Source organism: Musca domestica, unplaced genomic scaffold (assembly GCF_030504385.1).
Source record: "Musca domestica strain aabys unplaced genomic scaffold, Musca_domestica.polishedcontigs.V.1.1 1, whole genome shotgun sequence".
Taxonomy (NCBI): Eukaryota; Metazoa; Arthropoda; class Insecta; order Diptera; family Muscidae; genus Musca; species Musca domestica.
In genome coordinates this window covers 42,049,322-42,072,481 of record NW_026712114.1, presented here as the reverse complement: position 1 = coordinate 42,072,481, position 23,160 = coordinate 42,049,322, and the positions used below count along the sequence as shown (strand labels likewise).

Here is a 23,160-nt window from a genome sequence, read left to right as displayed (position 1 = left end):
GTTGCGTGTGGATTTCAATTAAATTTTGTAATTAATTACAAGTACTGCAAAAGTGTTCTTAATGCCATTAGTGTTGGTCCGAGACCCAGAAAGAAGAAGAAGAAGAGGAAATAAAAAAAGAAATTGAATTAAAAAAAAAATAGGAAAAACTCCAAACAACGGAACAAAAATTAACAAGAAAAAGTCGAACTTTAAGTTGAAGCAAATAAATTAAAAAGGAAATGAAATGGATCCAATCGTAACACTCGCAGCATATGGGCTGTGCGAGCGGAACACCATATTGGGGTGGGGTAGATGAAGCGGTCTGAAAACGAAACCAGGGAAATGATAACGAATCCGTAATGTATTTAACCAACACCACCATAACCATTGACTTTAAGTTGTATTTTTGCCAAAAAAAAAAAAAAAAAGGAAAAGAAGGAAAATGTTCGGAAATAATGTTAACACATAAATTTCCCCTTAAATCGAGAAAAGCGAGCGAGAGCTCGCAGTCAAGGGCAATCGAAAAGTTTGCCAACTCATAAAATATTGGTGAAATATGCGTTTTTATTGATTATTATATGTTTGCTAAAAGATTTATTATTTAAAGATATATGCGTGTGTTAGTGTTTTTGTGTTCTGGTAAATGTATACATTTTTTAAAGATTTCGTTTAAGATTTAGTATAGCTTTTAGAAAGTAACCATCGTTTGGTGTTTTCATTAAATTCAATGATAGAATACTAGGTAGTGTTCACAGCTACGTTTGTGTTGAGTTTTTATAACCTCCGCCATATATAGTATGAAAGCGTTAAATTTGTCATTCTGTTTATAAGCCCTCTTAATACCAGTTTTAGACCACATACACAGTATATATTCATGATTAGCAAACAATTCTATACCAAGTTACCCGTCCGTCTCTCTGATCACCTATGAAAATCACTCTTGTTTCCGAATAGCACGAGATACGTTCATAAGATTTAAATCAAATGGACCATATAGGTCTTTGATTTGATATATATTCCATATAGTGGAATTGCTGTATATATAAAGTATTTTATACCCTCCACCATAGTATGGAGGATATATTGAGTTTGCCATTTCGTTTGTAACACCTCGATATATACATTTTAGACCCCACAAAGTATATATATTCTTGATCAGCATAAAATTCTGTGTCGATTTAACAATGTCCATCCGTCTGTGGAAATCACTCTAGCTTCCGAACAAAATGAAGTAAGTTGATAAAAATTCACTCAAATGTGTATAATGTCTGTAGGACTTTCGATATTGAAAATGGGCCAAGTAGCGACATTATTTACGGGGATTGTTTCAAAATTGGTATTTGAAGTTTGTAATGGATACTACAGCCTAAGACAGAATATAGGCCATGTAGGTCTACGTTTTCGTATAGCCCCCATATAGCGGTTCCCCCCGATATTCGGTATTTTGATGATTTTAGCGACATTATATACCGGAATTGTTTCAAATTAGTTTTGTTTTATTTCAACTTTTAAAATGACTTCGAGAATGTTTTTATACCCTACACCACAAGGTGGTCAGGGTATTATGTTTTTGTGCATTTGTTTGTAACAGGCAAAAGGAAACGAGATAGACTCATAGTTCCTTTTGATGATCTGCATAGAATCACATTCTGAGTCGATTTATGCATGTCCGTGAGTCCGTCTGTCCGTCCGTCTGTCCATGTATTTTTGTAAACAAAGTACAGTTCGCATTTATTGCCCTATCCAGATGAAATTTTGCACATATAATGTGTTTGGCCCAAGGACGAACCCAATTGAAATTGGAGATAATCGGTAAAAATTTAGATATTGCTGCCATATATATATCTTCGTCCGATTTGCCCTTTTTTGTGCACCAAACGTCTAATATTTGCCCAAATAGTATGGAATTTTGCACGTACAACTAAATTAGCCCTGAAAATATGTATCCCAAATTTGATCGAAATCGGTTCAGATATAGCTATAGCTCCCATATAAATTGTTCATCCGATTTGTTATTTTTGTCCTCCGCAGCGGTAATATGCACTCTATAACAACAATATTTGGGAAAATATATCAAATACAGCTCAGAAATACCTTTGTTAAATTTTATCGAGATCGGTTCAGATTTGGATATAGCTCCCATATATAACTTCGTCCGATTTACCTCTTATTGTCCACCAAACGTCTAATATGTGTCCAAATGGGATGGAATTTGGCACTTACGACCGAATTGAGTCTAGAAGCTAAATTTGGTGAAGATCGGTTCAGATATAGCTATAGCTCCAATATATTATGTTCATCCGATTTGTTATATTTGTTACCCACAGCCGTAATATACACTCCGTAACAACTATTTTCAGGGAAATATATCAAATACCACTCAGAAATATATTTGCCAAATTTTATCGACATCGGTTCCGATTTGGATATAGCTCCCATATATATCTTTATCCGATTTCAAATTAATTGTGCACCAAATGGGCAATACAAGTCCGAATTTAAAAGATACAAATGCTTCGGCATATTTAGTCCTTTGAATTTTAAATTGTAATTATAATCATAGGGTGTATGATTGAACTCTCCCATAAAAACTTTTAATTGTTATGTGGAGCTCTACTCAATTAGCAAAGTGGTGTAGGGTATCATAAAGTCGGCCACGCCCGACTTTAAGACTTTCTTTACTGGTTTATATTAAAAAAAAATATATATAAAAGCAATAGATATTTTTAAAAAGATAATTATATATAAAATAATAGATATATATGGGAACTCAGTTTCACCAAATGTCGCAACAATAACGGTGCAATCGGATGAAATATCGTATGGAATTTCCAAATATAATTTCCATAAAATTTGGCAAAGGTATTTCTGAACTGGTATCTGGTACAAAATATCATTGTTGTAGGGTGCATATTACTAATATGAGGTACTAGGAGGTATACGGAACATTTTCTTAAGGCCCGAAATTCCCCTAATCTGAGGCTACCTTCATTCGAAACTTTAATATTTTAAGCTTAGTATATAAAATATAAATTCATCAACATATATAAATTCTGGTAAAAGATTTTAGGAAAAAAGTCAAAGACTAGAATTAGAATGTTCCAGAACCAACGTAAAACTTTGAAAATACTCCTTTGCATTAAATGTCGAAAACCGTAACTTGGATATTCCAAAATGTTATGCAGAGTTGTGCCTCCTGCAAATAAATTTAAGTTTTTTCATAAACGCCAATTCGAAAAATTTTATTAAGGAAGAAGTGATAAGATATTTTCTATGTGTTAAGGAGTGGGATTTCTAAAAATATAAATAATACACTCGGGCAGTTGTGAGTTGTGTATAATGTCCTTGTCAAAAGCATATTGAAAGGTAATTGTATACCCTACACCACATAGGGGTAGGGGTATTATGTCTTTGTGCATTTGCTTGTAACAGGGAGAAGGAAACGAGATAGACCCATAGATACTCTTGATGATCTTCAGAATCACTTTATAAGTCGTCTTGTGCATGTCAGTTCGTCCATGCATTCTTGTGAACGAAATGCAGTTCGTATTTATTATCCGATTGAGATGCAGTTTTGCAAACAATTTTTTGGCCAAGAACGAACCCTATTAGTGATAATCGGATCAGATTTAGATAAAGCTTCCATGTATCTTTAACCGATTTCGGGTTAATTGTGCACCAAATGTCCAATATAAGCCCAAATGACCTGAATTTTGGTATATCTGACCGAATTTAGTCTAAAATCAGGGACATCAAATTTGGAGAAAATCGGTTCAGATATAGATATAGCTCCCATATATATGTTTCATCCAATTTGGTGTTTAAGTCCCTCAAATTCCTAATATACATTCGACAATAATGATTTTTGGAAAACCTTTGCCAAATTTTACCGAGATTGGCTAAGATTTGGATAAAGCTCCTAAATTTCCTTAATTCGATTTCAGGTTTATTGTGCAAATAATGACGCTAATATCAGCCCAAATGGAGTGAATTTCAGGACGTACGTCTCCATTTTGTGGAACTCGGCTCCGATATTTATTTTTTTTAATATAATCCTTCTCATGCACTCTATAGCAATATTATTTGGTATAATATATTAAAATATCTTCTTCAAATTCCCATATATTAGTTTACTCTGCAACTAAACTAACTTCTCTAAAGCCAAATGTTGATGGTTGGTGTGATCAACTTTAAATAAGTTCTTTTATTACGGAGGATCTACTTAATATGCATAGTGGTGTAGGATATCACAAAGTCGGCCACGCCCGACTTTTCACTTTTCCTTACTGGTTTTTCTCTGAACTTATTATAACAATTTAAATTTTAGTAGATATTCTATAGGTTGATTTTGAGCATAGCTGTTATAAAAACTGTACGCTTTCTTCACATTTTTTGCGGACCCTAATATGGAAACAGAACTTGCCAACTCTGTTTCTATATTTGCGAATAGCTTGTGGAACTAAATAAATTTCTTTGGAGAATGTTTTGTTTTTAAATTGCAAGTTAAAAAAATGTCCGTTTTTGTGACCTTTGAATCAAAAAAGTTGTATTCGAGATCTTGTGAAATTGAAGGGAACTCCTTTATATCCAACTCTTCATTCTTGACATCATTTTTCCTTATCTGCTGAGCAATTACCAAAATAGTTGTGTCTCAGAGTAATAATTAATTAAATACTATGCTATCAATTTCTTATACTCTAAAAATACTTTAATTTTTAATTTTCCCCAACCAATTCTTGGGAATATCTCTACTTAGTATAGTTTTTGTAGATATAATGGGCTATTACCACTAATTGTTAAAACAAAACCTATTTTTATTTGGCAATTTGATGATGCCGTATCAAAATGTCGTACACGTGCCTTCATTAACATTGCCATTAATTAATAAAATAATTTAATTCCTTTTAAAAAGTAATTTTCGCTCACTTTAAGACCCATTAATATTTAACATAAAGCAAATTAATTTTAATATGATCTTCTTGGCGTTCGCTTCGCTTTTCATTCCAGGTAGTCAATACATTTCAACACCCATCATTGAATTACCGCCATGAATGAAACAGAGTGTGAGAGTCTAATAAAGTCGGTAAAATGGACGGAACCATCGAATTTGATCTCATTAGCGATACTCGAATTTATCAATGTTTTAGTAATAGGAGGAAATCTGCTCGTCATCGCCGCCGTTTTCTGTTCGAACAAATTGCGCAGTGTTACGAATTTTTTCATTGTAAACTTGGCGGTGGCCGATTTGTTGGTGGGTCTGGCGGTGCTACCGTTTTCGGCTACATGGGAGGTGTTTAAGGTAAGTTGGCGAGATGAAAATGCCTTGGCCACGTACGCGTATGAGTGTTATTAATTATTTGTTTCGAGTAATTAATGTCAGTCGTACGCCATGTGGTCTGTGTTTATTTTTACTCAGTCAAAATTACCTAAATAAATATGTAATTATATGATTTGTGTGTGTGTTTTTCTGGACTGTTTTTTTTAGGTTTGGATTTTCGGTGATGTCTGGTGCCGCATTTGGCTGGCCGTTGATGTATGGATGTGCACGGCATCAATATTAAATCTGTGTGCCATATCTCTGGATCGTTATGTGGCGGTTACAAGACCGGTTACTTATCCCAGCATTATGTCTACAAAAAAGGCCAAATCTCTAATTGCCGGCATATGGGTATTATCGTTTGTCATTTGTTTTCCACCTTTGGTGGGGTGGAAAGATCAAAAGGTAGGTGGTGTTATATTTAAGGCTCTAAAATATATCACTGTGGTATGGAATTAGTTGTTGGAAAACAAAACGAGCTGTTTATGGTCTGTTCTGGTACACTGCCCACATTTATGGCGTGGTCAGTAGATGGAGGAAAAATTTTATTTGTATTTCAAATATAAATAAGACAAAATTTTAATTTACATAAAATATTTGTCTGACAAAAATATATTATTTGTATTCGGCTTATGGGGAAGATGGGAAAATTCATAAACACATATTTTTCTAAAACATTTTTCTAACATATATATATCTAATATATATGTATTTCCTTTATTTTTTAGGTATATAAAAAACCACAATATTTTCATGTTTTTATAAATATTTTTCTAAATTTAATGTATACTCTATACCAACAATTTCCTCATATGCATATCTCTGGGTCATTTGGATTGATGACACTTAAAAAACCTCTCTAAAACTTGACCAAAATATGTCAAATATATTTTACCCACATTTGGCAAAGCAGTTAAGTAGCTAACGAAATGTCATTGGAAACAAACCAAGCCAAGTACTTTTTGGGCACAAATAAAATATTTTTACTACCCAAAAGTAGAAAAAACAAACAAATTTCACAAATGTGTATGGACTTTACTTAAGGAAATTGACAAAATGCTACAACTTGCTGGTATATTTTACTTTCTTTTATTTTGGCAATTTTACGCTTCGTATGTTAACCCACATTTAGTACCATAGTTTTGTTTTTTCTTTTCGGTTACATTTTGATGGTTTTGTTTCGTGTTTTTTTATATTCAGCTGTATGCTTAGGAAATTTGTAAGCTATTTAGCTCATTGTAAATGTTAACCTTCAGCGATATGAGTCGTTTCAGGTTTTGTCAATATATGTGCACAAATATTTTTGGACAATTGTATTTCCAAGAAACTTAAATAAAATATTTAGGGTGATTTTAGCATTTTAATGATCTATTTTTTTATTGGAGCCTTCCACCACAGATGAATGCTCTTTTCAAGTCGTAAAATTTTGCAATATTTTAGAATTGTAGAAGAATGTTATATCTTTACAGCTGCCAATCGCCAGATCCACTTATTTCAATGAATAGAAAATCGTGAGTTTATAAATCAATAAAATGCACAGTGGTAAATTTAAGGTACGTCACAGTTAAAAGCCGCATTTTCAAACGATGATCCGTAGTCACTAGATAATTGATTCTGAATGAAAGCAAAAACTATCGGAAAGAGCATCAAATTTTAAAATAAGTTAAGATTTGTTCAAATTGGTCACTTTTGGCACGGATTATGGCCTTCAAACGGCCAATGAAACCGTCACACCCTGCCCGAATGTTGCTCTGCGGTATTTTGGTCCATCCCGGAGAAGCGCTTGCTTGAGGTGATCAACAAATTTTGGTGTTTTTTAGTGCCAACCTTGCTTTTCAAAATACTACAGACACAATAGTCCAACGGATTGGTATCCGGAGATTTTGGTGGCCATTGTGCGCTGGAAATGAAGCGAGGAACCTCATTTTGTAAAAATTCTTGGGTGGCGCGGGCTGAGTTTCTGGTAGCCAACCGAAGGTACACATTTTCAGCTGACCTCTTTGGAAAGTAAACACGATTATTTTGTTTGTTTAAAAACTGCTGGACAACGAATGTTTTCTAATCAGAGAACAACCAAATTCGGCAGTTCACATCTTTCGGCCAAGCGAAGCAACTCTTTAGCTCTTTTGAGTCTATTTTCTTTCTGTTGCGGTGTAAGTTCTTGCACTTTTTATACCCTACAACATTACAACCAAAAATTATGTAACGCCTCTAAATATTGGTTTCCCACATAGGAAAGTATATATGGATCTTTCTATCTCACCGAACTGAGTCGATCTAGCTATGTATGTCCGTCCGTCCGTCTATCCATGTTAATTTGTAATCGCTCTACAGGTCGAAATTATGGCCTGATCTTCATGAAATTTAGAATGGAGGTGGGGCTAGGGCCAGAATAGAACCCTATTGCTTTTGGAGATGCTCGCATAATATTTAGGGATTGAAATGGACCAAAAACTGAAACATTTCCTGATTTTGCAATTGCTCTACTGGTCGCAATTATAGACCAATCGACACGGAAGTTAGCATGGGGCTAGAGCTAAGGGCTGTGCAAAAGCCTTCCAATTTTGATTGCCATCAGGTAATGGTGGGTGAAATAGACCATATCGTTTTTGTTAAATAAAAATCAAATTTTCCATTAACCCGCGAATATTTTTAATCCCGGCGAAAAGATAAATAGACCAACAGGTCAGCTCTGACCGTTATTTAGATGCCGATAGAAAATATAGTGGATATATATAGCGAAATATATACAATGTATACCGGGTTGCCCATATTCGACGGACCTATAACTCTTTGGGCCCATTCCGGCTTGTCCGCAGGCAACATTCTTTGCGTCAATTGAATTTTGTACGGGAACAAATGCAAATCAATGCGAATAATCCGTTGTAAAGTGGACCGAGCCATGCCCAACTGCTGAGAACGGCGTTTTTGGGATGTTCTTGGGCACCTCTCAACACTGGTTCGTACGGTAGCGATATTCTCGGCCGATCGCCTTGGTCGACTTTTATATGACATCTTCGGATTAGAAAGAGCTTTACCAGTAGATATTTTTTCGTATAAACGCTTAATGGTGTTCTTAGAAGGCACGTTGAGTTTTCACAATTGAATTCTTCTGTTGAATGTAAATTTCAACTATTTCAGAGCTCGTGTATTGGTTCATGGTAAAAATCTGCTTGGACTGACGCTTCAAACACGGTATGTTATTAAGCGATGTGACATCTCTGTCAAAAGTTATGGCGTTGCCAGATGGGTCCGTCGAATATGGACAACCCTGTATATACAAAGGAAGGGTATGTTAGCTAGAAATCTTATATCTCAAGAATGGCTGGACCGATTTTGACAAATTTTGTCAATTATTTAGCGGTTCAAATGAATCAAAATCAGAAAAAAATTCTGATCACGCAATTGAAGCCAATCGACACGCCTGAGAAGAGAGTTAAGGACAGGGAAGAATTGTAACATTTTGGATCACCATTTGATTATATTTAGCTGTAAAATGGACCACAACAACTAACAGCACGATGGAGTGCGTAAATATTGGATAAATGTGTCCGATCAAAATGCTAAGGGTAATATCAGGGCAGTACTCCGTTACATAATTTCCAAAGCGAAATCTTCCAACTTACATTTGGACATAAAGGGGCTTCTGACATATTTTAGTGTTGTAGGGTATCACATTGTCGGCCCCGCACGACTATAGCCTTTGCTTTCTTATTGGAATTGCAATTTACTCCGTCACACATAAAGAATCACATTATCACGCTTGAATTCCATCACAAATAACGTTTCTTCTGGAAAATTCTCACCAAAATTCTTTTGTACGCTTGTAAACAATATAATGAGCTGTCACTGGAATAATTTTACAGCTGTCGGACGAGTGGCTTAGAAATGACAGCAGTCTGAAGTTGGTTGCTTTTTTCTCCTCTCACCCTGTATATGCAAAGTGGTGTGGAGTATCATAAAGTCGTCCTAGCCGGACTTTGGCCTTTCTCTATTGGTTTAATCTCAAAAAGTTGTAATATGTCCATAGACAACCAATTGCAAATGGGTCACCAGATGTCAATGATAAAAGTTATTTAGACCTGTCCTCTTGATTGGTTAATGTATCCCGAATATAAGACTAGCACGAATCGGGGTATAATTTCGTAGTCTATTATTTTGCTGGTAGAATTTTTTTTATACGCCACTTTCAGTTTTTAAATGGGCACTCACTATTTATCCTGATTTACACTGCAGTGTCTCATATGTACTGAACTAACCGTTATCTTCTTTACAATTTCCCATATTCTCTGACATATGTAAAAACAAGTATGTCTACATTTTTATACGTGCATAAATAAAAAAGGATACATTCATAAGTAAGCACATAAGTATGCCAACAACAACAACAAGAACGACAACAAGAATCAAGGAAACCCATAACAATTGAGAACAAACATAAAAAATAAACAAACATTCAAGGCAATTTCACCAAAAAAAGGGAACAACAGAGAGACAGACAGACAGACAGACAGACCGACTGACAAACAGAAAATGCTTAACGTAACAATAAAGGACAAGCAAGAAAACGGCTGAAAAAAACTGGAAGTTTTATTACACTGCAATGTAATACAATACAACAGCATATCATAAGCCATGCGAATAAACCAAGTTCCCTATAGCCCTACTCTTAAGTCGCAAGGCGCAAAATGACAACCGAAAATTGTTGGCAGCTTTTTGCAGGCATAATTAACTTAAATCCTTTTGTATTTCTCTCTTTGGTGTGGAACAGTCAACAAGCAAAGAAAAGAAAATCTTATAATAAAATATCAAATATCAAGCTGTGGGTAATGATATCGGCTGTACTACCAGGGATTACAGTGGCTGATGAGAGTATTTCTCTTCATCTCCTGCATTTAGTATTCTTTTAATACCCTCCATCGTAGTATGAAGGATATATTAAGTTTGTCATTCCGTTTGTGACACCTTGAAATAAGCATTTCTTGATCAGCATAAAATTCTAAGTTGTTTTAGCGATTTCCGTCCGTCTGTCTGTCCATCTATGGAAATCACTTTAGCTTCCGAACGAAATGAAGTAAGTTGATAAAACTCAAATATATATAATGTCTTCAAGCCTTTTGGTACTGGAAATGCGCCATGTAGGTCTACGTTTCGGTATAGCCCCCATATTGTGGCACCTCCCGATATTCGGTACTTAGATGATTTAAGCGATATTATTCATAGCCTATGACAGAAAATTGTCTGTGCAGGTTCACGCCTTCTTATAGCCTCCATATAACGGTACCTCCCGATATTCGGTATTTTGATGATTTAGCGACATTATTCACCGGAATTGTTTCAAATTTGGTATTTGAGGTTCGTAATGGATACTACAGCCTATGACAGAATATTGTCTATGCAGGTCCTCGTTTTGGTATAGCCCCCATACAATGATACCTCCCTATATTCGGTATTTTTATACCCTAAACGACAAGGTGGTCAGGGTATTATGTCTTTGTGCATTTGCTTATAACAGGCAAATTGAAACGAGATAGACCCATAGTTCCTTTTGATGATCTGCATGTCTGTCCTACCGTCCGTCCGTACGTCTGTCCATGTAATCTTGTGAACAAAATGCAGGTCGCATTTATTATCCGATTGAGATGAAATTTTCCAAACAACATTTGTTTGGCCCAAGGACGAACCCTATTGAAATTGGAGATAATCGGGAAAAATTTAGATATAGCTCCCATATATATCTTCGTCCGATTTGCCTTTTATTGTGCACCAAACGTGTAATATCAGCCCGAATAGTAAGGATTTTGCACATACAACCAAATTAGGCCTGAAAATAAGTGTACCAAATTTGATCGAAATCGGTTCAGATATAGCTATAGCTCCCATATATTTTGTTCATCCGATTTGTTATTTTTGTCATCCGCAGCCGTAATATGTACTCCGTAACAACGATATTCAGGGAAATATATAAAATACAGCTCAGAAATGTCTTTGCTAAATTTTATCGAGATCGGTTCAGATTTGGATATAGCTCCCATATTTAACTTCGTCCGACTTACATTTTATTGTGCACCAAACGTCAAATGGGATGGAATTTGGCACATACGACCGAATTGAGTCTAGAAGGTAGTATGCTAAATTTGGTGAAGATAGGTTCAGATATAGCTTTAGCTCCCATATATATTGTTCATCCGATTTGTTGTATTTGTTACCCACAGCCGTAATATGCACTCCGTAACAACGATATTCAGGGAAATATATCAAATACAGCTCAGAAATATCTTTGCCAAATTTTATCGAGATCAGTTCAGATTTGGATATAGCTCCCATATTTATCTTTATCTGATTTCAAATTAATTTTGCACCAAATGGGCAATACAAGTCCGAATTTAAAAAATACAAATGCTTCGGCATATTTAGTCCTTTGAATTTTAAATTGTAATTATAATCATAGGGTGTATGATTGAATTCTCACATAAAAACTTTTAATTGTTATGTGGAACTCAACTAAATTAGCAAAGTGGTGTAGGGTATCATAAAATCGGCCCCGCCCGACTTTAGGACTTTATTTACTGGTTATGATTTTAGCTACATTTCTCACCGATTTTTTTTTTTCAAATTTCGCATTGGATTGTTATAATGGCTTATGGAAAAATTTGCCATGCAGGTCCATGTCGTCGTATATACCCTAATATAACGGCTACATTCGTTTTTTTTAGGATTGTAACAGAATTTTTAACCGATTTTATTAATTTTGTTTTTTTGAAAATTGTCAAATTCGTTGCAAATGGTGGAGTGTATTCAAAGTTCGGCCCCGCCGAACTTACAGTTTTATTCTTTTTTTTTTTTTTTAAATATTTACTTAAATACTTCTCACGTCTTAAATATTTTCAAGTTCGCAACAATTTTGTTTTTTTTTTTTATCAAACAAACCATAATTTTGAGAAAACAGTCTCTTACCTTGTTTACCTAACTCTCTTGGAACTCGAAATGTTTTTCATTTTCTAAGAAAAGTTAAAATAAGTTTCTTATTTTCTTTTTCAATTCACGGAAAAAGTATGTAGCGGCACGTGAAACACTTTATGGAAATAAAATTAAAGATGTGGTTGTTCTTATGGTAACAGAAGATGGGAATAAAACAAATAATTTTGTGGTGATGTACGCCGACATACGTATGTATATAAATAGATTCGTTTTTAAATTTCATTAGCAAGATTAATTTAAAATATTTTGTGCCGTAATTTAAAATTTAATCCTAACTAAAGTACTATTTTTTAATTTTCTTAAATGGGGGAAATATTGATAGTGAAAATATTTAACAAGAGTGCAAGATATGAATATTTTAGAATTTTCTAATAAAATGGAAACTAGTGGGATGGAAGCAATTGATTTTAACGAGACTTGTTCTATATGGATACGAGGTTTACTTGAATTGGATTGGGAAATTTGTATGTTAAAGTACCTTAGCATTATCTAAATTTGTATTATTTAAATAATGATTCTAGACTCATGTATCTTACACGGTACCATGTCCGTCGGTCCGTGTGTCAATGTGGCCGGCTGAAAAAGAAGATTTGTCATAACGATCTACTTCATTCACCACAAACTTCAACATTTTCAAAATAAATCCAGTAAGGAAAGCTCAAAAGTCGGGCGGGTCCGACTATATGATACCCTACACCACTATGCATATTTAGTACAGCTTTCGTAAAATAAAGGTTTATATTGGACATTTCTGAGCTCTATGAGATATCTGGTACAAAATATGATTGTGGTAGAATGTATATTCCGAAATTTGGAGATTTAAACACAAAATCGGATGAAACATATATATATATATATATATATATATATATATATATATATATATATATATATATATATATATATATATATATATATATATATATATATATATATATAATAATATATAATTCCGTTGAAGCCCGAAAATATATTTGGACTAATATTAGCCATTTGTTGCACAAAAAACCTAAAATCGGACGAAAATATAGGGAAGCTATATCCTAATCTGATCCGATCTTGAGAAAATTTGAATCATGCCTGAATCTAATATCTGGTAACAAATATCATTTTTATGGGGCGTATATTACGAATGTGAGGAACTTAAACACCAAAATCGGATGAAACATATATATGGGAGCTATAGCTATATCTGAAGCGATTTTCACGAATTTTTAAGTATTTACTTCTTGAAAGAATTCACTTGGAAGTGCAACATTTCACTCACTTTGGGCTTAAAGTAGCCATTTGGTGCACAAGAAAACTAAAATCGGACGAAGATATATAGGGGAGCTATATCCAAATCTGAACCGATCTTCATAAAATTTGATTCATGTATTGCTGGGCTGAATCTAATATCTGGTACTAAATATCATCTTTGTATATTACGAATGTGAGGGACTTAAACACCAAATCGGATGAAACATATATATGGGATCTATAGCTATAGTATTAAAATATAAAAAGTGTGTACCAAATAACTTCAAGAGCTTTATCGTGCACATAGACAGACAGTTAGATGGAGGGAAATATATGACTTCATCGACTCAAAATGTCCTACAAACATGTTTAGTTTTTGTCCAAGCCATAAGACAGTTTGGGATGTCTGATTTAAACATTTAGGAGCGAAAAACATTCCGCGCCATATGACGGCATTCATTTTTATGGCTCAGTTGTGGGATACGTGTTAAACACATCGCAGTATTTGTCGAAGTATTTTTTGGTTGTTTCCAAGAATAAACCAGTAATGAAATGTCAAAAGTCGAGTGGGGCCGACTTCATGATACTCTACACCACTGTGCATATTTAGTCGATCTGCCGTAACAAAAGAATTTTTTTTTCAAGTAGATCATACCACCCATCAACATTTGGCTTTAGAGCAGTTATAGGTTGCTATGGAGTGCATGATATCACTGGAGAAGGATTCTATTAAAAATACACATCGGAGTCGAGTGGCAAAAAATGGAAACTTATGTCCCGAAATTCACTCCTTTTGGGCTGATATTAGTCATTATTTACTCAATAAACCTGAAATCGGATTAAGGATATATATGGGAGCTATATCTAAATATTAGTCGTTCTCGATAAAATTTGGCAAATGTACTTCCGAGCTTTATAACATGTAGCTAGAGCTATATCTGAACCGATTTTCTATAAATTTGATGTACTTGGTTCTAGACTACATTCGGTCGGATGTACTAAAAGCCATTTGGACTTTTACTGGCTATTTGGTGCACAATTAACCCGAAATTGGTTAAGGATATATATCCAGGAGCTATATCCAAATTTGAACCGATCTTGACAAAAATTTGATATACTTATTTCAGAGCTGTATATGATATCTGGTGCCAAAGATCATTGTTGTGGAATGCTTATTACGCTTGTGAGGGACTTTAAACCACTAATCGGATGAAACATATATATGGGAGCTATAGCTATATCTGAACCGATGAACACCAAGTTTGAAGTACTGGTTTATAGGATGAATTCAGCCTTAATTGCTAAACTTCTGTCCATTTGGGTTGATATTAGCCAGTTGGTGTACAATAAACTGGATATCGGATAAAGATATAAAGGGAGCTATATACTAATCTAAATGGATCTCGACAAAACTTAAGCTCAATGTTCGTAATAAGTTCTTTCGTTGAATTCCCAACGGTTTTGTATCAGTAAACCTATGCCTCGCGTAAAAATTATGAATGAAATTTGATATTTAAGTTGAAGTTTGCTGGAGTTTATGAGTCAACTAATCAATTTTTTTATGGCGAAGGCTACAACTTTGCAAATACAAGTTCTTTATGGTTCGGAAGATTTGAGCCTGAAAAAATGATCCCTTTGTGTCCAACCAAGGTAAAACCCGGGACACGCATCATTATACCCTACACCACAAGGTGGTCAGGGTATTATGTATTTGTGCAATTGTTTGTAACAGGCAAAAGGAAACGAGATAGACCCGTAGTTCCTTTTGATGATCTGCATAGAATCACATTCTGAATCGATTTATGCATGTCCGTCCGTCCGTCTGTCCGTCTGTCCATGTATTTTTGTAAACAAAGTACAGGTCGCATTTATTACCCGATCCAGATGAAATTTTGCACAAATCATTTGTTTGGCCCAAGGACGTACCCTATTGAAATTGGAGATAATCGGTCAAAATTTAGACATAGCTCCCATATATATCTTCCTCCGATTTGCATTTTATTGGGCACTAAACGTGTAATATTAGCCCGAATAGTATTGAACTTTGCACATGCAACCAAATTAGGCCTGAAAATAAATATGCCAAATTTGATCGAAATCAATTCAGATATAGCTATAGCTCCCATATATATTGTTCATCCGATTTGTTATTTTTGTCCTCTGCAGCCGTAATATGCACTCTGCAACAACAGTATTTGGGGAAATATATCAAATACAACTCAGAAATACATTTGCCAAATTTTATCGAGATCGGTTCAGATTTGGATATAGCTCCCATATATAACTTCGTCCGATTTACCTTCGATTGTGCACCAAACGTCTAAAATTTGCCCAAATTGGATGGAATTTGGCACTTACGACCGAATTGTCAAATTGTATGTCAAATTTAGTGAAGATCGGTTCAGATATAGCTATAGCTCCCATATATACTGTTCATCCGATTTGTTATATTTGTTACCCACAACCGTAATATGCACTCCGTAACAACGATATTCTGGGAAATTTATCAAATACAGCTCAGAAATATCTTTGCCAAATTTTATCGTGATCGGTTCCGATTTGGAAAAAATTAAATTAAAAAAAATTAAATTAATTGTGCACCAAATGGGCAATACAATTCCGAATTTAAACGATACAAATGCTTCGGCAAATTTAGTCCTTTGAACTCTTAATTATAATTATAATCATTGCGTGTATGATTGAATTCTCCCATAAAAACTTTTAATTGTTACGTGAACCTCTACTAAATTAGCAAAGTGGTGTAGGGTATCATAAAGTCGGCCCCGCCCGACTTTAAGACTTTATTTACTGGTTTTATTTTTGATTTTCTATTAGTCTGCGGTGTCAGAATATGGTTATTTTTTTCGTTCACACAGTGTAACTGCATCTCCGGTTTTGATGTCTGACCCAAAGTACAACGCCACTCAATTATGGTTTTATGTAAATCCTTAAACGATTTTTAATAGAATGGGATGTGGCTTGATATTTAGGGATCCTGAAAAGTAAAGAACCAAATGTCAAATAGAAAATCGTAATAACGAAATGTATGCTGATCTTATTTCTTGCATACTGTTTCGCTTGTTTGAATTTGTATTTTGAAGATTTTAAGAAAATATTGTTGTTAGTTCATATAAAGGATTTTAATAATGTTTTTATTATAATTTCCTACGACATATTAAAGTGGTTGCCACATTTCCAAATGCCTATTAATGTATCCTTTTTCTTTCGGCCTAAATTGTTGCCGGTATGAAATTAAAATCCTAATTAATTCCCTCGCATATTTTTGCATTGATCTCCTAAACCCCAATTCTTTTTTTTACATTCTCCACGGATCAGTGGAATTATATAAGACTACAGTAATGAGCTTTTAATTTGACCTTCAAAAAAAAAACGGTGCAACAAAAAATTCTTGGCTTCCCTCGAATTAGCAGCAATTATTACATCCTCTGATACATTTTGTTTTTTTTTTTATCAAAGTAACGAACAATTTATTTTCACAGGATGAAAAAATCCTCAATTCTGCCCAAATTGCCGAGTAGCACGTGCATGTATGTGTGTATTGAAGTTTCTTTCTTTCTTTTTCATATTAATCAGATTTAATTATTCAAATGTTCTCCGCCACCGCCAAGCGTACAGACCATAAACATAATTCCAACACCACTTAGCATATATTTCCTGGCTTGTTTGGCTGGCAATGGACGCATTCATCGGTGTAGTGTTGCTAATCCCATGACGAACTTTATTATCTTACGTTGGTTTTTTTTCTTCTTCTTTTTTTCTTTGCAGCCAATGGCAGAACCAACATACACCAGGGGAAATTATACGCTTTATTATGCCACTAGTACAACAACAGTTGCAAATGAGCCCTCATCAGTAACAACATCATCATCGCAAGTGTCGTCGTCGTCTTCATCCTCCACATCAACATCAGCATCATCGTCCTCGATTCGGGTGCCACCGGCAGCACCACCCTTCATTTCCACATTTTCGTCCAAGTTTTTACACCGCAAAAATCGCCACAGGCCAATGTCTGCCACAGCATCTTCCCATCTGCCACCTGTAACCACTCATGACTGGCTGGTGGAGCCACAGGCTTCCTACCCAGCATCGGCATTAGCCTCAGCACCATCATCATCGTCGTCCTTCTCATCCATGTATAATTCATTTAATCCCTACGATCCATACCATGCCCACTTAGTAACTAAGAAGATTGCGAAAAATGTAAATAATCACAATGTCAACAGAATGGCTGCGGCGGCTAACATTGTAGCCGATGATTATGCGATGGACGGCGAGGATACTACATACGATGAGCATAAATCTCAGGCAGATGATAGTGAAGAATATGGCAGATTTGATGCCAGTGGCGAGGATAGCTCAGCCAGCTTTTCCAATGCCAACTATGAGACATATAGCAGGGAGCATGTTACGGATGACGACTATGGACCATCATCGTCCACCAGCAGCAGCAGCAGTAGTAGTGCCATCACCACCACAACCACCAGCGGCAGAAGTAGAGCCACTAAAATCCCATCAACAACATATGACTATGTGGACTCGTTGCCTCTGTCATCACCATTACCACCACCGCCGCCACCGCCACTAACACCTCCTCCGCCCTGCCCATGGAAATGTGAGCTAACAAATGATCGCGGTTATGTTCTCTACTCCGCCCTCGGCTCCTTCTACATACCCATGTTTGTAATGCTCTTCTTCTACTGGCGCATTTATCGGGCTGCAGTGCGCACCACACGAGCCATTAATCAGGGATTTAAAACCACTAAGGGTAAGTAGCAAGATTTCGGATTTTTTTTTGGTTTTGATTTTTAGATTTGCTCCACCACAAACCTGTGCCGTCCAATTAAATACAAAGCAAAAAAAAAAAAAACGCAAAACAACAACAACAAACTCTCAACACTCTCTCACTTTATTATCATTTCTAGAACTTCTTCATTTGTTGTTTTCATGGCGTCTGTGGCAATACAAAGTAGTTGTGAAATGAAGTAGTGAAACCGTGCCAATATGAAAACGTCTCATTCTAAGCATTTTGTAAAGCAATTAGATTTTGTTTGTTTTGTAAATTTGTTCATTCTAACCAAAAAAATCAGAACTCGACACTTCTTTCATTATTCACGTAACAAAATTTTATTAAATATATGTACATGCAAATATTATAACCACACTGGCTTTGGATCTAAGGTAGGGAGCTTATACTAACATTCTGTTTGGTAATTCCATAAAATAATCATTCAAAAATAGGCATTGAAATTGAGGTGAATTTAGGTAATATTCCAGCCTAGTATCTTTGCTGGAATATTATCTGAAGTAATCCATTATTTCAACAAGTTTATGTCTCACGTAATACGTCGCTATTTTTTGTCCTCTAAAGAACGATTAAATTAGTATTTATTTATCGAATTTGTCTACAAAAATTAGTGATATTAGTCCTTTTTTCGGCGTAAGATGTCCTTGGCTAAATAATGGGTTGATAACTTGATTGGTAATGGGCAATTCTGCTGGGGCTTTATAGGGTTACAAAACCATATAAAAACAATTAAAAAAGGGAAACTCATTTGGCAATTTTCAAAAAAATAAAATCCGTTAAGAATTCTGTTAAAATCTTAAATATACCGAATGTAGCAATTATATTAGGGTTTATACGATGACGTGGAACTGCATACACAATTTTTATCATAATTGCAATTTTTATTTTTTTTTTTTCAATTGCCTGTGGAGATCCTTGTTTTGGTATCCTCCCATATAATGGAACCTCCCTATGTTCGGTATTTTGATGATTTTAGCTGAATAGGTCACCGATTTTTTTTTAAGTTTCGCATTTGAATATTGTATTGGCTTATGACAAAAGTTGCCTATGCAGGTCCACGTCGTCGTATAAACCCTAATATAATTGCTACATTGCCCTAACATAGCGTCTACATTCGGTATTTTTAAGATTTTAAAAGAATTTTTAACGGATTTTATTTTTTTGAAGATTGCCAAATTCGTTTCAAATGGTGGAAAGTATTCAAAGTTCGGCCCGGCCGAACTTACAGCTTTGTACTTGTTTTTGGTTTTTTAAATAGAGCTTCAATTTTATGTAATTTAAACAAGTAAAAAAGTAGGGGTCGGTTTTGCCGACAGATGTATACCCTCAGCACTCTTCACCCTCTATGGAGTGGGTTTTGAAAGAATGGGTCAATATTGTCCATTTCGTATCGGACCTAAATAAATATGATATAAATATTATTATAGCAGATGGATATAGCAATTGTAAAGAATCGCTGCGTTGTTTCACAATTTATGACAGATAAAAATATTGAAAATTGTGTCCCTTTGTGGGTGAGGTACCAGAAGGTGTTCGCAGATATATAGCATCTTCACAACAGATCTGGTGTAAGCAAAAATGTTTGTATGTGTGAAATTTGAACAGAGTTGGATCCTTATTTCGCATTCTTCGAGCGTTATGTTTTTAAAATTAAATTATTGCTTCCCTTTCTGTGCAGAAAATATATATTTTTAAAATTTCAACCATTTGTGGGGGAGGTACCAGAAGAAGTGGACCGATATACTCCCTCTTAAAACCAGACCTTGGGCTAATAAAATGATTGGGATGCGTGAAATTTGAAGACAATCGGACTCTTACATCACATTTTTTGAGAGTTGTAATTTTTCAAAATATTGATCATTTGTGGTGGAGGTACTTGAAGGAGTGAACCGATATTGTCCATTTTACACGTGACCTAGCACAGATGCAAATATTAGAATTTGCAGAATTGAAGCAAAATCGGATTCAATCTTAACACCATACTTTGGCTTAATATAAATATTGGGATGTACGACATTTGAAGACAATCGGACTCTTACATCACATTTTATGTGGGTTGTAATTATTTAAAATGTTGACCCTTTGTGTGGGAGGTACTTGAAGGAGTAAAACGATATTGTCCATTTTTACACCTAACGTAGAACTGATGCAAATATTAGGATTTGCAAAGTTGGAGCAAAAACGGATTATCCTTTCTCTTTCTGTGCAAAAAATATTCTTTTTTTTGCAAATTTCGACCTTTTGTGGAGGAGGTATGAGAAAGAGTGGACCGATATTTCCCATCTCCGAACTCGATCTAAGTTTGATAAAAATATTACGATGTACCAAGTTTGGACAAAATCGGATACTCCCTTCGAGAGTTATCCCAACCAGACAGACAGACGGACATCGCTAGATCGACTCCAAATGTTCTGAAACGGATTTGGTCCAAAGAGACCTAGGGTCTAAAACCGTTATTTCGACTAGGCACGTATCAAATTATATATACACTCTGTAGCCATATGGCTGAGAGTATAAAAATAATACACTGGCATATCTCCCTAAGGTTGAGGTCTTAATTTGTCGAGAACCTAAAAATTGTTTTTTAAGGATCCCGAACTTGTGTACTGCAATTGAGCTCTCCTACAGCATTATTACAGGTTATTTGTTTAAGGCATAACGAAGACAAAATACGATGTTTTTACAATAATTTTAAATAATTATTGCTTTGAAAAATTATGAGAAATGTTTGTTGTAATGAATTATACATTCGCGGCTTAATAGAAAACGCACAGGCACAGGTTAATTGAGAATAATAATGGGAAAAATACACTCAAAGCCAAAAAACTCTCAACTATTTCGGAACTGCACTACTCCGGAAGATCTTCCTTGTTAACCCCAAAGTATCCAAATATGCAAGATTATAATTATTTTCGACATGCAGAGTTGTGAAAAAACTAAATTTTGTTTATTTTTTACTTATGAATATTTCCTATTAAACGCAGAGTTCTGCCTAGAGCAATGGGCTAATATATCGAATTATTTTCCCAAATCCCACTCATTTGGGAGACTCTCCCGAATTAAAGACAGTTGTAGTATGGACATTAGAAATTTTTTTTCGATAGTTGTAAAAAATGTAGTGTTTAGTACCATACGTTTTTATACCCTACACCACACAGTCGTCAGGGTATTATGTCTTTGTGCATTTGTTTGTAACAGGGAAAAAGAAGCGCGAAAAACCCATAGATACCATTGAGGCTCTTCATAGAATCACTTTCTGAGTCGATTTATGCATATCAGTCCGTCTGTCCGTCCATGTTTCCTTGTGAACAAAATTGTATTTACTATCTGATTGAGATGAAATTTTCCAAACAATATTTGATTGGCCCAAGGACGAACCCTATTGAAATTGGTGATAATCGGATCAGATTTAGATTTAGCTCCCATATATCTTCAATCGATTTCGGGTTAATTGTGCACCAAATGGCCATTATAAGTCCTGAATTTTGGCACATCCAACCGAATTCAGTTTAGAAGCAAGTTCGTCAAATATAGGTTTCATCCGATTTGCTGTTAAAGACCCTCGCAAGCGTAACAAGCATTCCACAACAGACATCTTATCGAGCTCGGCAATATTTCTGCTAAATTTTATCAGATTCGATTTTCAACCGATTTCGGGTTAATAGCACACCAAATGGGTAATATCAGTCCAAAATACCTGAATTTTGGTACATCCAACCGAATTCAGTCTAGAAGCAAGTACATCAAATTTGGTGAAAATCGGTTCCGATATTGTGTTTAAGTCTCTCAAATTCCTAATATCCACTCGACAATAATGATATTTGGTACCATATATCTCATAGAGCTCGGACATGCCTTTGCCAAATTTTATCAAGATCGGTTCAGATTGGGATATAGCTCCCATATATATCTTCAACCGCTTTCTGGTTAATTATGCCCTAAATGACCAATTTCTGCAAAAAGTCCATAATTTTGGTACATCCGACCGAATTCAGTCTACAAGCAGGCGCATCGAATTTGGAGAAAATCGGTTCTGATATAGCAATAACTCCCATATATAGGTTTCATCCGATTTGGTGTTTAAGTCCCCCATATTCGTAATATTTACCACACAAGATTGATGTTTGGTTTCAGATATCAAATACAGCACAGAAATACCTCTGCCAAATTGTATCAAGATCGACTCAGATTTGGATAGAGGTCCCATATATATCTTCAACCGATTTCGGGTTAATTGTGAACCAAATGTCCAGTATAAGTTCAAATGACCTGAATTTTGCACATCCAATCGAATTCAGTTTAGAAGCAAGTACATCAAATTTGGTGAAAGTCGGTTCTGATATAGCTGTAGCTCCCATATATATGTTTCATCCGATATAGTTTTTAAGTCTCTCAAATTCCTAATATCCACTCGACAATAATGATATTATATCTTATAGAGCTCGGACATGCCGTTGCCAAATTTTATCAAGATCGGTTCAGATTGAGATATAGCTCCCATATATATCTTCAACCGCTTTCTGGTTAATTGTGCCCCAAATGAACAATTTCTGCCCAAAAGTCCAAAATTTTGGTACATCCGACTGAATTCAGTCTAGAAGCAGGCGCATCGAATTTGGAGAAAGTCGGTTCTGATATAGCAATATTTCCCATATATAGGTTTCATCCGATTTAGTGTTTAAGAATGATCTCTCCCCTATAATAGTTCCCACTGAAACCAAACTATAACTCTAAAGCCAAATGTTGATTGGTGGATCTACTTTAAATAAATTCTTTTGTTTAATCTGCTAAATATGCATAGTATAATACATATACA

The 23,160-nt window shown here is 35.1% G+C and overlaps 1 protein-coding gene across 1 annotated transcript in view; it reads left to right on the top strand.

The window, feature by feature from the left end:
- Nucleotides 1-23,160, top strand: part of LOC101893475 (octopamine receptor Oamb) — a 242,466-nt gene that overhangs the window by 171,502 nt on the left and 47,804 nt on the right. The window contains exons 4-6 of the mRNA XM_020036170.2: nt 4,990-5,281; nt 5,468-5,704; nt 17,306-18,305. Coding sequence (XP_019891729.1) covers nt 5,030-5,281; nt 5,468-5,704; nt 17,306-18,305 — 1,489 coding nt within the window. The 5' untranslated portion in view covers nt 4,990-5,029. The remainder of the gene's footprint in view (nt 1-4,989; nt 5,282-5,467; nt 5,705-17,305; nt 18,306-23,160) is intronic.